The following is a 14,930-nucleotide window of genomic DNA, read 5'->3' as shown; positions in this document are numbered from 1 at the left end:
CCCGGAGGGCCAGGGGGTGGGCGGCTCGGGGGGCAAAGGGGGAAGGAAAGGGGTGGGGGAGCAGAGCGGGCACGGGCAGAGCGGGCACGGGCAGAACGAGCAGGGACAGAGCGGGCAGGGGCAAAGTGGACAGGGGGTGCTGCCCGCAGGGGCCCCCGGTGCCCCCAATGACCCCCTCGGTACGCGGCTCCATCCCGGATCCCCGCGGTGTCACCGCGGTCCCAGGCCCGCGCCGTGTCCCCTCCGGCTGCCGAGGCCTTTCTGGGGGTCCGGACCCGGCCGGGAACTACAGTCCCCGGGATGCTCCGGGCGCGGCGCGACCTCGCGTCGGCCCCGCGTCGGCCCCGCCCGCGCAGCCGGGGCGGCCATGCTGCGGCCCAAGGCCCTGACGCAGGTGCTCAGCCAGGCCAACACCGGCGGCGTCCAGAGCACGCTGTGAGTGCGGGGGGCACTGCGGGAGCGGGGCGGCTTCCCCCGCCCGGGGGCTGCGGCAGGCGGTGCGAAGGGGGGATGCTGCCCCTGCCCGGGCGTGCTGCCTTCCCTTGTTCCTGCTCCTGCCCCGGGGGATGCACCCAGCCCCTGCCCTTGCCCTGCCCTGGGAATACTGCTTGGCCCTGCCCCTGGGGATGCTGTCCCTGCCCCGAGGATGCTGCCTGCCCCTGCCCCTGCCCCTGCCTTGCTTCTGCCCCTGCCCCTGCCCTGGGGATGTTCCCAGGCCCTGCCCAGGGATGCTGCTTGCCCTTGCTCCTGCCCCAGCCCCAGCCCTGCCCTGCCCTGGGAATGCTTCTTGCCCCTGCCCCAGGGGATGCTGTGCCTGCCCTTGCTGCTGCCCCATCCCCTGTCCCTGTCCCCCCCGTGCCCCTGCCTTGGGGATGCTCACAGTCCCTGCCCAGGTATGCTGCCTGCCCCTGCCCCAGCCCCTGTCCCTGTCCTTGCTCCTGCCCAGGGATACTGCCTTCCCTTGCTCCTGCCCCAGCCTCTGCCCCAGCCCTGCCCTGGGAATGCTGCTTCCCCTGCCCAGAGATGCCTCCCCAGCCTGGGGATGCTGCCTGCCCTTGCTCCTTCCCCTGCCCCTGTTCCTGCCCCATCGCCGGTCCCTGCCCCCTGCTCCTGCCCTGGGGATGCTGCCAGGCCCTGCCCAGGGATGCTGCTTACCCTTGCTCCTGCCCCCAGCCCCTGCTCCAGTCCCTTCCCAGGGATGCTCCCTGCTCCTGCTCCTGTCCCTGCCTGGGGTGCTGCCTGTCCCTGCCCCTGCCCAGGGATGCTCTCTGTCCTGGCCCAGGAGGGTGAGGGGCCCCACCAGGGGTATGCTCACACACCCTGCATGGTGCTGGGCTATGGGCAGTGCTGGGGCCGTGCGTGACACGGGTGTGCAGTGTTGTGATCCCCGTGCACTGTGCCAGGGCCGTGCGTGCACAGGGTTTGCCCACCAGGCTCGTGCCTGCTCTGCAGCAGGTCCCACTGCTTCAACAGACGCAGCCACTCAAGCCCTGCTTGGGCCTGGGACCACCCGAGAGCTTCCTGGCTTTGAAGCCCCCACACCGCCTGCCAAGTGGGGGTGTCCAGGGAGCAGCGCTTGGGACCGGGCAGGGCTTCACTCTGCCCCTGGCATTGCAGTGGGGTCTGATGCCCCACTGGATTTAGAGGCACCTGTTCACCCCCCATGTTGTTTCCAGGCTCCTGAACAATGAGGGTTCCTTGCTGGCCTACTCTGGCTACGGGGACACCGATGCCAGGGTCACCGCAGCCATTGCCAGCAACATCTGGGTGGCCTACGACAAGAATGGGCACCAGGCGTTCAATGAGGACAACCTCAAATTCATCCTCATGGACTGCATGGTACGTGGGGCTGGGGGCTGCCCTCCCCTCCCTGGGGTGCTGGGAGTCCCCCAAGACCCTGCCCATGGTCCGGGCCAAGCTGGAATGTGACAGATGCTGTTTCTCCCTGGGCAGGAGGGGCGAGTGGCCATCACACGGGTGGCAAACCTGCTGCTCTGCATGTATGCCAAGGAAACAGTGGGATTTGGAATGCTGAAGGCCAAGGTAATGGTGGTGGGGAGGAAGTCTGGGGGGCTGCAGGGCTGAGTCCCTGCTGTGGTGTGGGAAGGAGCTGTTGAGGATGGGAATGGGAGGACTGGAGGAAGCTGCCATGCCTGGGATGCCTCTTTCCTCCTTGCAGAGGCTCCTCCGTCGCCCATGCCCACCCAGGCACCACACCACACCTTTTTAAGGCTCTAAACTGAAGTATAAATTACAATAAGCACATGGGCAGTGGGCACAAAGGTGGCAAAACCCCCGTGGGCACGGCTCACACTGCTCTCTGCTTGCAGGCGCAGGCGCTGGTGCAGTACCTGGAGGAGCCACTCACACAGGTGGCCGCATCCTGAGCAGGGCAGCAGAGGGCTCTGAGGTGCTGCCAGGCTTTGACACCATCACTGGCGTGGGTGAAGGGTGAGCGGCCCCATGAGCATCCCAGAGCTCTGATGTGGCCTTAAAAATAAGGTGGGGGGAGCACAAAAGCTGGGGGTAATAAAAATGTGTCTGATGCTTGTGTCTGTTGTGAATAAAAGGGGGAGCTGGTAGGCTAAAGCATCCCGGTGGGATCCCCAGGCCAGGGGGGCCTGGGCGGTGTTTTGGGGCTCCTGTTGCTCTGCAGTGAACAGAGACCCAAGAGAAAAACAGGGCTGGTGTCAAGGGAGATGGGTACAAGAAAGTCGAGCCCCCCGACAGCCCTGCCCAGCCACTCGGGGTAGCGAGGGCAGCGGGGGCTCCTTCCCGTCCCAGTTTTCCCGACTTTCACACGATGGCAGCAGAGGCGAGGGAACGTTCAGAGTCGGCAGGAGCTGGGCTGGGGAGGGGGGGCTCTGTTTCTGCCACGACTGCCCTCGCCCCCCTCGCTGCCCACACTGCCCTTCTCTGCCCACGCTGCCCTCGCACCCCTCACTGCCCATGTTGACCATCCTGTTCACGCTGCCCTCGCTGCCCCAGCCTGCCCCGCGCTCAGGCAGGATCAGGCCCCGGCTCCTCCTCCGGCCACCCCGTGACGGTCCCAGGGGTGACACTACCTGCCCAACCTGCGCTGCGACACCCGGTCCCACCCCTCGAGTCAAGGGCCGCGCTGCGCTGCCAACCCGGCCGGCCCCGCCGCCACCGCCGCCACCCTTCGCGCCCCCTGGGCCCCCCTCGCTTCTCCCACCCGCTCCCCGACGGAGAGGAACCTTTGCCCGCTCCGTCTCCTCCCTCGGCGCCTCCGGGAGCTCGGCCCGCCCCGCCGTCTGCTCGAGGCTTGGCAGCGGGAAGGAGGAAACCCAGCGGTGGCCCCGCGAAGGCGGGCGGCAGCCGGGGCGACATGGGCAGCGCCGAGGAGGATTATAACTTTGTCTTTAAGGGTGAGTCCTGCGCTCGATGTGAGCCCCCTTCCCCTAAAGGGATGGAGCAGGAGGCCAGGGGCTAGGGGAGGGAACTGGGGTGGCTTCCCCCGGGGCTGCTGTGTCCTGAACCGGGATGTTGTTGACTGTCTGTGCAGCTGTGATGGGCACTAGAGCTGCAAAGGGTCAGGGAGTTGGGGAGCAGGCACTGGCCTTGGCCGTGTCCCCAGCTGACAGCAGCGAGGCCAGGGCTGACAAGCGATATCTGGATCCATGGAGTCATGGGGAGATCCACATACCCCAAGGCTTCAGGTGGGGTGCTGGGTGAATTGTTGGTGTGAGGTGTAGGGGCTGTGACAGCTGGGGTTGAGCATGTGAGACATAAAGGCAGTGTGAGCCCGTAACTCCCACGAGCAGCAGGCGTTGAAAAGTCATTCTGCTGTGGTGACCAGGGCGGTGGCACATGCAGAGGACATGGGGGTCAAACCTAGGCTGGAGAAACCGGGGCACAGCCTCACACCTTCCAGCCTGAGCTCCTCAGACACAGGGCCCTGGCATCCTGTGTCTCTGCTGAGTGCTACTGGCCAGACCCCCCAGGGGCTCAGAGCTCTCCTTTGGCAAGCAGAGACGGACAGGCTCTGGTGTGCCACCCATCCTGGGTGCCCTCTGCAACAGGGTGACCCAGGGCTCACCAGCATCCTCACCCTGCTCCTGCTGCCCAGAGCCTGGTAACTTATGAACAGCTCTGGGACTGTACCAGCAGATGGGGAGCATAGCTGGGCTGCGCCAAGGTGGCTCAGCCACACTCAAGGGGCTGAGAGCTCATGGCACAGGGACAGACCCCAGTTTGCTGAAAGAGCAAACACACCAGGTGTTAAGCCCACACACCTGCCCAGCCTCTGTGCCCATTCTGGGGTCACTGGGCAATGAGTGATGCCCATGCAGCCAATGCCAGTAGCGGGGCAGTCTAGTGGGATTTCTCCTTCCTCCCACAGTCGTCCTAATTGGGGAGTCCGGGGTGGGCAAAACCAACCTGCTCTCCCGCTTCACCCGCAACGAGTTCAACCATGACAGCCGCACCACCATCGGCGTGGAGTTCTCCACCCGCACAATCCTCGTGGGAGATGCTGTGGTGAAGGCTCAGATCTGGGACACTGCGGGGCTGGAGCGGTACCGCGCCATCACGTCAGCGTAAGGATGGGATGCCCGAAATCCGGGCTCCTCTGGGACCTGGGGGGTGATGCCCTCATACTTGAGCCCTATGGGTGAGGTGTTGAGGAGGATGTCCGGAGTGTGAGGTGATGGTGGGGTTCTGCCATAGGTATTACCGGGGGGCCGTGGGTGCCCTGGTCGTGTTTGACATCACCAAGCACCAGACGTATGATGTGGTGGACCGCTGGCTGAAGGAGCTCTATGACCATGCCGAGGCCAGCATTGTCGTCATGCTGGTGGGGAACAAGACCGACCTCGCACAGGCTCGGGAGGTGCCCATGGAGGAGGCAAAAATGTTTGCAGGTACAGGCTGGCACCCTGCCACAGGGGCTGGGGGCTTGGGAACCCCCCCGGCAACAGGGACCTGCACCAGTGCAGGTACCTGAACATCTCTAAAGGGGCTCTAGAATGGAGCCGTGCCCTTTCTGGAGTCTGCATTGTCTCAGGGACTCCTCTATTTGCAGACAACAAAGGGCTGCTATTTGTGGAGACGTCAGCGCTGGACTCCACCAACGTTGAACAGGCTTTCGAGACCATCCTGAAGGGTATGGGCACTGGTGCCGTGGTGCAGCAGGGTCCTGGGCCATTGCAGGGTCCATTCTCGGGGACGCAGTGCTGGGCAAAGGATGTGCAGAGCTTCTCTCCTCTGCCCTGCCCCACCTGAGCTCTTTGGGGCTGGTTTCGGTGTTGGCTTTCTGGCTGGTTTGGTTTCCAGCCTTTGGTGCTGGGCGTTTCTCTCCCCACACCCACAGCTTTGTTCTCATGGCCCTTGGGCATTCCCAAAGCCCCAGAGGCTCCTTCTCCCCCATAATCTCCAGTCCCCTTCCTGTTGTCTTGGCTCCTGACTCAACGTCTCCAGCACCCTGCTGAACTGGCCATGGGGACCTGGGGATAGGGATGGAGGAGGGTGATTCTTGGCTTATGCAGGAGCAGCTCTCCAGGAACGGCAGCCAGCAGCACCAGGTCTGCCAGATGTGCTGTGCCATGCCAAGCCATGCTGTGCTGTGCCATGCTGTGCCGGGCTCTGCCGAGCCAGCCTGGCCCGGTGAGCTGCCAGCCCCGATGCAGGGCAAAGCACTAATCCCAGGTTGGGCAAGAGGAAATTGCCTAAGCACAGGGTGTTCCCCTGGTGCCACAGGGATGCAACCTGGCAGAGCTGCTCCTTTGTCACCTCTCAACTCACCCCTCTGCTGCGTAGAGGGGAAGGAGAGCCATGGGCGAACAGCAGGGGCTGCAGGCTTGAGGCTGTCCCTGCTTCCCCAGGGGCCTGGGCTGACACACAGACTCCCCAGCACCTCTTCTTTTGCAGAGATCTTCCACAAAGTGCAGAAACAGAAGCAGAGGAGCAGCCAAAGCAACACGGTGTCACTTGCCAGCGAGAGCCCTGCAAGCACGGCCCCAGCACAGGCGGAGAGGCGCCCATGCTGTGTGGCCCTCTGAACCAGCCGGGCGCCTGGGAAGCCCCCAGGGAACCCCACAATCCCGGGACATGCCAATGGCATAGAGCTGGGTCTGCCTCTGGCTACCAGCACAGGCTGTGCTGCCTGTGGTGCCACCCTCGTCCTGGTGCAGTGGGGACCAGCAGCCTGGACAGGGGCCAAATTCTGCCATAAATGGTGAGAAGCACCTGTGCTGGGAGCTCTTCTCTCTCTGTTTTGTTTTTACCGGGCCCTGATTAGTATCACCACCATCATGCACTGTCCCAGTCCCTCTGGACCTGCAGGACAGAAAACTGGAATACCTCTCAGGCACTGCTGGGGAAGGAGCCAGGAGGTTCTGGCCAGGGTTATGCCAGCAACAGGAGCCTCTCAGATTGCCTCTGGCCCTGGAGTTGCTCCTGTGCCACATGCTGGGGATGTGGCTGACCCACAGGTGTCCATCCTGCCAGGGACTGCTCTGGAGTTGAGCCAAGCCCTAAGGAGTGAGTGGCAGCATTCAGCCCTTGGCTCACTTCTGTCCCATCCCAAACATGGGCAAGTGTGACAGTAGGACCAAGTGAAGGTCCCTGCTGTCTGCATGGTGGGACAGGACTCGTTGCAGGGCCCGGTGCCACGGGGCCAGGAACAACAGCTCTGTGTCCAGAGAAGGGGTGATGCAATCATTAAAGGACTTGTGAAATGCAGGTTTGCTGAGCCGGAATTCCTGCATGTTTGTGGTCGACTCCCTGGGTCCCCACCTTCATAATGTGCTGGACACAGTGGCCTCCAAAGCAGCACAGCTGGATGCCATGGCCCCCCTGCGCCCCCTCCCACACCAATGCCATGGTTCCTCTGTGCCCCCTCCCACCCCAAAGCCGTACTCCCCCTGCAGCCCCTCCCCAGGCAGCCTTTACCAGTCCACATCCCCCATTTGGACTTCACTGGTCCAAACGATGATGCAGCCCCCGCCAGTTATCTGAAACCCCTCGGAAATTCCTGCTGGATTCTCCATGTCTTCACTCACTTTCCCTTTGCACCATGGCAGCTGTGCCCTGCCCAGGTCCCTGTCCCAGCCATGGTTCTGCATGGAGTGTGTGGCCATCACCGTCCCTGTCAGTGGCAAACACAGGTGGTGGCCTGTACCTGCTGCTGTGCAGATCCCTGCCCCCCCTTACCTAGCCCAGGTGAGCACACCTGGGCTATGACGGGCAGCCCCAGCTGCCAATGGGTGTGGAGCAGGAAGGGCTGTGGCCACCAATGGGTGGCACGGGACAGCCCCTGCCAGGGCTGGATAAGGCCTGGAAATCCCGGTTAGCCCAGTGGGAGTGGGGCTGTGGTGCCGGGCGAGATGCGAGGCAAGGACGATGAGTACGATTATCTCTTCAAAGGTGGGTCTCCTGCCTGTGCTGTGCTGGCCATGCCTGTAGTGAGCTGTGCCAGTCTCAGCCTCCTGCTGGCAGGGCTGGCTCCATGCAGCACCCTTGGGATGGGGCTGGAAGCTTGTACTGGGATATAACACCCAGTTCCCAGTGCTGGGGACCAGCATGTAGGCTTGTTGTGACGTTTCCCTCTGCTGAGCAGGGAGTGGGTACTGGTGGGACTGGGGTTGAAATGCTGCCATGGTCTGAGGGTTTGCTTAGAGCTGGGCTGATGGTTTGTGGTCCCAGTGCTAATTACAGCAGCTCGTTACTGCTGCGGGAGGAGGCTGGAGCCCTCGCCTGAATGCAGTGTCCTGGGAGGGGTGGCCGTGGCTGCGGCAGGGTGCTGGTCCCTGGGGGCGGTGGGCAAGGCAGGTCTGTGGGGCTCTGTGGGGCTCTGTGGGTGCTATGCTTGCCCCTGAGCACCTGTGAGTCCTCTCCTCTGCCGGGCTGCCTGGGGGGAGCATGTCTGGGGGCTGAGTGAGAGACCCCAGGAGGGAAAACTGTGCCAACCCCCAGCATTGGTGGAGGGGAAGGATCCTGGGATCTGGGGTTGTCCTTCCTGGTGCTGGTCCTGGTGGGACACCTCCAATGTGCACAGGAGGACAGGGACTGGCCCTTGGAGACACAGTGTTGGCATTCCTGGCTATGGGAGCCCAGCACCCCTGTGGAGCATCCCCATCCCTGTGTATGGCAGGCTTCCCTACCATCTGCTGTGGCTGGAGCAGGTGCTGGAGAAGCAAGGGGACATTTTGGGCCAGAGTGGGTGCTGGCAAAGCCAGGGGACATCTTAGCAACGCCACAACCTCCTGAGCCATAAAACCGGGGCGTGAGCTCACCGGCGGGCGGCCGTGAGTCAGCCTGCCCACACAGCCCTGCCCGAAAGGCCCCAAGTAATTCCAGCCACCGACACGATGTAATTCCAACCAGCGACATGCTGGTAGCCCCTGGCTCCTCACACACCTCCCCTGGCCTCTGCCCAGGAAAATCCTCCTCCCTGGAGTTATTCTGGGACCTGGTGAGGGGGAAACTCTGATGCTGGGTGGTGCCTTGAGCGAGGCACCCAGGCAGGAGCTCCCCCGGCTTCTGTGTCCTGCACTTCCTGGCCGGTGCTGTGCCAGCAGAACAGCTCTGAGGGGGCTCCAGCACATGATCCTCCTGTGCCTATCCGTTCCCTGTGTCCAGGGGCATGGAGCTGGGCTGGTACTCCTGGGCTACAACAGCTCAACTCCTCCCCTGAGAGAAGGAACATGATCACAGCTGGAAAGCAGCATAATTCCAGCTTTCACTGAGACAGGAGCATCAACTGTTGTGATGCTCATTCCGGCTGTGCTTGTGGGAAGGCCCTGATGCTGCTGGAGGGGCTCAGGGTGGATGAGACACAGCTCTGGGCATGGCTGCTTCTGGGAGCCCTCCTTGGGGCCCTGTGTGGAGGTACAGGCTGTTTCCACCCCCTCCCCTGCAGTGGGACACGGTGTGCTGAGGATGTTTGCTGGTGCTCGCAGGATGCCTGTTTGAAGGCAATGAGGACGGAGTGTGTCAAATGCTTTTGCTGCTCCAGCCCCTCTCGCCCTTCAGGCTCAGGGGGATGAGGCTCAGCACATTTCCCCTGGAGCCTGCAGGGCCCTGCCCACCCACCCCTTCCCTGCATCCATGGTGTGGTCCAAAGCCCTCTGGAGCCTGCCATGGAGCACGGCACTGCCGGGATGGGGGTTGCAGCTCGGGAGTTGCAGTTGGGAGTTTAGCTGGGGAAGCAGCAACTTCCCTTTGGTTAAGGACTGAGCCCAGATCAAAGCTTCGATGCTCAGGAAGTGTTAATGAGCCTGGCTTATCACTGGCCTGCATTTTCCTGTCGGCTGGTCCAGAGTATTGCAGACTGTCACAGTCCTCCCAGACCTCCATGCAGTGAGCAGCAGCCAAGAAGCCAATGCTGTCCTGGGCACATCCCCCAGCATGGGCAGCAGGGCAAGGCAGGGATTCTGCCCCCCTGCAGAGCTGCCTCCAGCCCTGGGGCCCCAGCACAGGAAGGATGTGGAGCTGCTGGAGTGAGTCCAGACAAGCCCATGGATCTGCTCCGAGCACTGGAGCCCCTCTGCTCTGGAGACAGGCTGGGAGAGCTGGAGGTGTTCACCTGGAGAAGAGAAGGCTCCAGGGAGACCTTTGAGCCCCTTCCAGTGCCTAAAGGAGCATCAGGAGAGCTGGAGAAGGACTTGGGACAAGGGTCTGGAGTGACAGGACAAGGGAAAAATGGCTTCCCACTGCCAGAGGGCAGGGTTAGATGGGATATGGGGAAGAAATTCTTGGCTGTGAGGGTGGTGAGACCCTGGCACAGGATGCCCAGAGAAGCTGTGGCTGCCCCATCCCTGGAAGTGTCCAAGGCCAGGTTGGATGGGACTTGAAGCAACTTGCTCTAGGGGAAGATGTCCCTGCCCATGGCAGGGCACCCCCTAGATGGGCTTTAAAGTCCCATCCACCCAAACCATTCTGTGCTGCTGTGGAGGAGCTGCCCTTCCCTCTGTCACTGGCTGTCCTGACACGGTGATTGCCAGTGAGGCTCAGGTGCTTTCCAGCTGTCCTTGGTGACCCCAGGGACCTGCTCCATGTGCTGTTGGGCTTCCTGGAGCCAAGCTGTTTGCTGGCCGCCCTTCACTGAGGATTTTGGCAAGGGAGTGGGTGCATTGTTGAATGTTCTGCACCCCAGTCCATGCAAGAGAGCCATGTCAATGAGCTGGAGCTGGTGGGCAGGGGTTATCCAGGACATGGAGCAACATCCTTGGAGGATGGTGTCTGCTGAGCCTTGGCTGAGTGTAGCTGTGCCTTGCTGTAACTCCTGCAGTATGTGGCATCCTGGTGATCCCTTGCTGATGCTGCTGCTCTGATGTCCTCCCCATCGTGGTCACTGGATGGTCATGACCTCAGCTGTTGTCTGACCATGGTGGGGAGAAGTGTCCGACAGGGTGGGCAAAGTGAAGTGTCCGAGTGCACCTGGGGAACGAACAGGCTTGGCAGTGAGGGAATTAAAAATAAATTAAAAAAAATAAAAACGAAAACCTGTTGAGTCATAAACTCAACAAACTTGACAGGGGAGGTGTGTGATAAAGCTCCCCAGAGCCTGTTGCACCAGGTTTTACCGGAACCAGCCAGATGTGGGACAAGCAGAAAATGCACTTAACCCACATCCAGGGACTTACCGGCTCACGGGCTGGACCAGCAACAGCGGAGGAGGAGGAGGAGGAGGAGGATGCTTTTCAGACCTTGTCTTTAAGTCCTCCTGTGTGCCCTCAGGGTGGGAGGCCACAGAGGGTTGGAAGGAGGAGCCCCGGCTCTGCCTGGCTTCTGGCCTGGCTGTTCCTGCACAGGTCCCGGCCCTGGTTTTCTGCCCCTTTTGGGTACATTAGTGCATACGACACCTTCCTGTCTCCAGGGCTGGGACAGAAACCCCTGGCAACTTCCCATTGATGGCAGAAATTTTCTTGAGGGGTATTTATAGGCAGTAGTGATGCCACCAGGAGGAACGGAGGAGGCTGATCCTGCTCTGCTTTGCCCCTCACCCAGCAGCTTCTCCTGGAGGAGACAGAGGTGGAGCCTGGGCTGTGGGATGGGTGGCTTTGCTGGTGTCTAGGGGAGCTGACACTGTGCTTGTGCTCCCCCCAGTTGTGCTCATTGGGGACTCTGGGGTGGGGAAGAGCAACCTGCTGTCACGCTTCACCCGCAATGAGTTCAACCTGGAGAGCAAGAGCACCATCGGGGTAGAATTTGCCACGAGGAGCATCCAGGTGGACAACAAGACGGTGAAGGCTCAGATCTGGGACACGGCCGGGCAGGAGCGGTACCGCGCCATCACCTCAGCGTGAGTTTCCTTGCTCCCCACCTGTGGCTCTCACCTGGGGCCCTGCTGTGACCCCGTCCCCTCACTGTCCCCAAGGTACTACCGGGGGGCGGTGGGAGCTCTGCTTGTCTACGACATCGCCAAGTACCTGACGTATGAGAATGCCGAGCGCTGGCTGAAGGAGCTGCAGGACCACGCTGACGCCAACATTGTCATCATGCTGGTGGGCAACAAGAGTGACCTGCGGCACCTGCGGGCTGTGCCCACTGATGAGGCCAGGAGCTTTGCAGGTATCTTCCCCCATCCTGTCCAATCCCATCCCATCCCATCCCCTCCCATCCCATCTGGCTGAAGCTCACAGAACCCATCTGAGCTCACCCTGTCCTTGCAGAGAAGAATGGGCTGTCCTTCCTTGAGACATCTGCTCTGGACTCCACCAATGTGGAGATGGCTTTCCACAACATCCTCTCAGGTAAGGGGTAACCAGGAAAGGGAGGGGGCAGGGATAGGGATGGCTTTGGACCTTGTGTCCTCTCAGTATCCTCCTGGGGACCCCATCTGTACTGGGTGGGATTTGGGGTGGAATCCTTCTCCCTGGATGGGGAGATGTTTGCATTTGTACCCCTGGAGCTGTGTGTTTGGAGAGGGGGCAGGTCCCCCACTGACATATGTACTTAAAGAATTGTTTTTTCTCTTCCTTTCCTCTCTCTGTTGGCAGAGATCTACCGCATCGTGTCCCAGAGGCAGATCACTGGGCAGCCGGAGTCAGAGTTCGGCCCCAGCACCACCATTGAGCCCATCCGGGTGCTGCCCACACAGCAGGAGGGCCGGCAGACCCCCTGCTGCCAGAACATCTGAGCCCCTGGACTGCCCCCACCGTGATGGTCCACCACCCAGCACATGGTGGCATCATGTGTCTCACCCTCTGCCTCTGCCCCCCACAGCCCCCTGAGCCGGACAGGCTGGCAGCTGCTTTTGTCTGCAACCTCATGCTGCCCATGCGCTGCTCTCCCTGTGTTTATGTAGGACCTACAAAAATAGGGGGGGAGGCAAAGCATCAGGGTGTCTCCCCTCTCTCCCTGTGATTGGGGACATGCCATTCCCTGTGTCCCTGCTCCCTCTAGCCCTGCAGGCACAGTCACCGAGTGGCTGGGTGGCACTGAACAAGCCTGAACGTGATGAGTCCCTGTTTGGTGACGCCCTGGGTGCAGCCCTGCAGGGAGGGGGACACCGGGTGCACCTTTCTCCCACCCAGTGAAAGGAGCAGCAACATGGCCAGTTGCACCCAGCCCTGCCCCTGTGACACCGAGGGCTGGGAGTGCCCCTGGGTGCTGCTGGGGACATTGGGGTGGGGTGTGGGGATGACACTGTTTTCATGCATTGACCCCTTCGAGGCATGGCCCCAGCTGTGACTCTTCCATGGAAAGAGATGGGAGCAGGAACTGGGGGGCCATGGCTTCTGGGGAGGCCTGAGGAAGGGACAAGGTGGGGACAGGGCTTTGGGGGCTGAGGGTGAGGGCATGGAGAGGGTGCTGAGGGCAAGCACATGGTCCCTCCACACAGCTCCCCGTGTGGGGGCCAGTGCCAGCACTGGGGACCCCTTAGCTCCGGCTCTCAGGAGCCCCTGGCACGGGTTGACCCTGCCCCACTCCAGTGTTTGGCCACTGGTGGCTGGTGCCCTCATGGCCCAGCCTGGGGACATGGTGCCATTAGATGGAGCATCTGCTGCACCTGCAGGGTGAGAGTGGCCCTGTCCCCTGCCTGGAGGGCAGCAGCCACTCCCCAGGGTGGGCACCTCCGAAGGTGCTGGGACAGACTGGGCTGGGCCCAACCCCTGTCAGGGGTCATTGGCAGGTATCAATCAGGACCGGTGCAAGTGGGAGAGCCTGTCCCCACTGAACCAGTGCTGGGGGTCTCTGTCTCTCCATGGCTGCCCCCCATCACCCCATCTCACTTGACTGTGTCGGCAGGATCTGGGCCAGCCACTCACCTTGGGGTGAAATTTGTCGATGAAACAGGAATTGAGGCAAAATCCCCAAATAAAGCTGCTATTGAGAGTCTTACTCTCTCTGCCAGGGCAGTTCCTTGAGGCAGGAGTGGTGCCAGCCCCACACGGGGCAGCTGGGCAGCATTCCCAAGCAATGAAGGGTGAGGAGGAGGAGGAGGACAGGGAGGAAGGTGTGACTGTAACCTGGGCAAGGGGGTGCCCTCCTGGGAAACTGGAGAGGAGAGCTTGGAATTCAGGCTCAGAGGGGCAGGTTGGATCACGCTGCCAGCACAGGGGCAGCGTTGCAGGGCACAAACCGGGCATGGGAGCAGCTGCACTACGTGGATGTCAGCCCCAACTGGGTCTGGGTTGCCCCTTTTATCCAACCGACAGCACAGCCATGGCAGCATCTTAACCTTGGCTCCAGCCACCCCTGCATGGTGTGTCCCTGCACCGCAGCACTTCTCCATCCCAGAGACAGCCTCATCCCTGAGCCAGCCAGTCCCATCCTTGGCTGCATCCTGGGTCTCCTCACAGCTGGGGGCTGTCCCCAGGTGAGCAGTGGTCATCGCCCCATGGACTGGACTCTGCCCTGTGCCCACCCCAGCTGGCAGAGTCACGGTGACACACAGACCAGCTGGAGCTGCCAAGCGCCACCCCCTCCCACACCATCTGCCCACACCAAAATGTGGTGCCAAGAGGTGATGTCAGCCCTGCCGGCAGGAGAGGTGGGCGTGGGGGCAGATGATGCTCCAAAGGGCTCCTCAAAGGGACAGGGCTGAGCCAAACATCCCTTGGGGCTCCCTGCCATCAGCCAGGCACCAGCACGGACATGTGGGATGATGAGTTCATTTAGGCTCGTGGAGACACTTGGGCTCAGCACCTCAGTTTTGTTCCAGGCTTTCCAGCTTTCAGATGATTTCTGCAGGGATGAAGAAGCGGGCAGGGTGAAACGTGGCACAGGCTGGCTCATGGACCTGCTGGCACCAGGACTGGGAGCAGCAGCTGGTGCAGGGGGCTCACCATCTCAAAATGCTCTAACAAACCCCAAGAAGTGCTGCCAAAGGCACAGGACTGGTGGGAGACCCAGGAGGGGTAGCAGAGGGAGGTCTGGCCCCACTGCCTTGGAACTTGGCCCCTCAGGGCCCTGTTCCCAACCACTGCTCCTGCCCCCTCCTAAAGCATGGACAGACAGAAACCAAGAGCAGATACTGAGTTTCTTAAGTAATAATACTTTAATAAAATTAAGTTCTTAATGTAATTTAGCACATTTAATACATTAACCCTTTCCCTTCTTTGTTTTCTACAAGTTGTGCAACATCATTATTTTAATTTTATTTTATTTTAATTTTTTCCTTTTCCCATTATACTATATGCCTCAAAACTCAGACAACGAGCCTAACTCTACTTCTATGTTCGGTTACATCTCTCTCTCAGGCCTTTATTTTTGCGTAACGCCGGAGAGATGAAAATACCTGGATGGAATATGTGATTGGTTTCCAATAGTAACAATCCCGACTACAGGTTTCCTATGACATTAAAAGAAAAGGGGGGGAAAAAAAATAGCAAACACAACATAATAGGGAACGGACTTTAAATGGAAGGGCCACAGAGTCGGGACGGCCGGGAATCACCGGGCGACTCCGTGGCCACTGGCTCAGCGCAAGGTGGGAGTACCGTGGAGCAGGACCCGCGACA

At 61.0% G+C, this 14,930-nt stretch overlaps 2 protein-coding genes across 4 annotated transcripts; both read left to right on the top strand.

Annotated features, from left to right (window-relative positions):
* The first annotated feature begins 338 nt into the window (after positions 1 to 338).
* On the top strand, positions 339 to 2,547 carry LAMTOR2 (late endosomal/lysosomal adaptor, MAPK and MTOR activator 2). Its single transcript, XM_017808419.1, has 4 exons — positions 339 to 435; positions 1,677 to 1,839; positions 1,954 to 2,043; positions 2,331 to 2,547. The coding sequence occupies exons 1-4, from the start codon at positions 368 to 370 to the stop codon at positions 2,385 to 2,387; spliced, it is 378 nt and encodes a 125-aa protein (XP_017663908.1). The 5' UTR covers positions 339 to 367; the 3' UTR covers positions 2,388 to 2,547.
* A 599-nt stretch (positions 2,548 to 3,146) lies between these two features.
* On the top strand, positions 3,147 to 14,930 carry RAB25 (RAB25, member RAS oncogene family). 3 transcript variants are annotated; one of them, XM_017808611.1, is made up of 8 exons: positions 3,147 to 3,389; positions 4,364 to 4,559; positions 4,690 to 4,883; positions 5,045 to 5,125; positions 11,071 to 11,266; positions 11,342 to 11,535; positions 11,637 to 11,717; positions 11,964 to 14,456. In XM_017808611.1, the coding sequence occupies exons 1-8, from the start codon at positions 3,350 to 3,352 to the stop codon at positions 12,101 to 12,103; spliced, it is 1,122 nt and encodes a 373-aa protein (XP_017664100.1). In that variant the 5' UTR covers positions 3,147 to 3,349; the 3' UTR covers positions 12,104 to 14,456. The 3 variants fall into 3 exon arrangements, with proteins under 3 accessions (XP_017664100.1, XP_017664102.1, XP_017664101.1); XM_017808613.1 differs by lacking the exons at positions 11,071 to 11,266; positions 11,342 to 11,535; positions 11,637 to 11,717; positions 11,964 to 14,456 and adding an exon at positions 5,890 to 6,211 and having other exon boundaries at positions 3,160 to 3,389; XM_017808612.1 differs by lacking the exons at positions 3,147 to 3,389; positions 4,364 to 4,559; positions 4,690 to 4,883; positions 5,045 to 5,125 and adding an exon at positions 7,295 to 7,386 and having other exon boundaries at positions 11,964 to 14,930.

This window comes from Lepidothrix coronata, unplaced genomic scaffold (genome assembly GCF_001604755.1).
Source record: "Lepidothrix coronata isolate B3197 unplaced genomic scaffold, Lepidothrix_coronata-1.0 Scaffold23, whole genome shotgun sequence".
Lineage (NCBI taxonomy): Eukaryota > Metazoa > Chordata > Aves > Passeriformes > Pipridae > Lepidothrix > Lepidothrix coronata.
This window is presented reverse-complemented; position numbering and strand designations above follow the sequence as displayed.

What these genes read in the sequence shown, in the direction of transcription:
- LAMTOR2 (XM_017808419.1), top strand. Translation starts at nt 368, where the DNA reads ATGCTGCGGCCCAAGGCCCTGACGCAGGTGCTCAGCCAGGCCAACACC. An exon ending in GGCGGCGTCCAGAGCACGCT is followed by an intron (nt 436 to 1,676) that starts GTGAGTGCGGGG and finishes TGTTGTTTCCAG; the next exon opens with GCTCCTGAACAATGAGGGTT. An exon ending in TCATCCTCATGGACTGCATG is followed by an intron (nt 1,840 to 1,953) that starts GTACGTGGGGCT and finishes CTCCCTGGGCAG; the next exon opens with GAGGGGCGAGTGGCCATCAC.
- RAB25 (XM_017808611.1), top strand. Translation starts at nt 3,350, where the DNA reads ATGGGCAGCGCCGAGGAGGATTATAACTTTGTCTTTAAGG. An exon ending in TACCGCGCCATCACGTCAGC is followed by an intron (nt 4,560 to 4,689) that starts GTAAGGATGGGA and finishes GTTCTGCCATAG; the next exon opens with GTATTACCGGGGGGCCGTGG. An exon ending in TACCGCGCCATCACCTCAGC is followed by an intron (nt 11,267 to 11,341) that starts GTGAGTTTCCTT and finishes ACTGTCCCCAAG; the next exon opens with GTACTACCGGGGGGCGGTGG.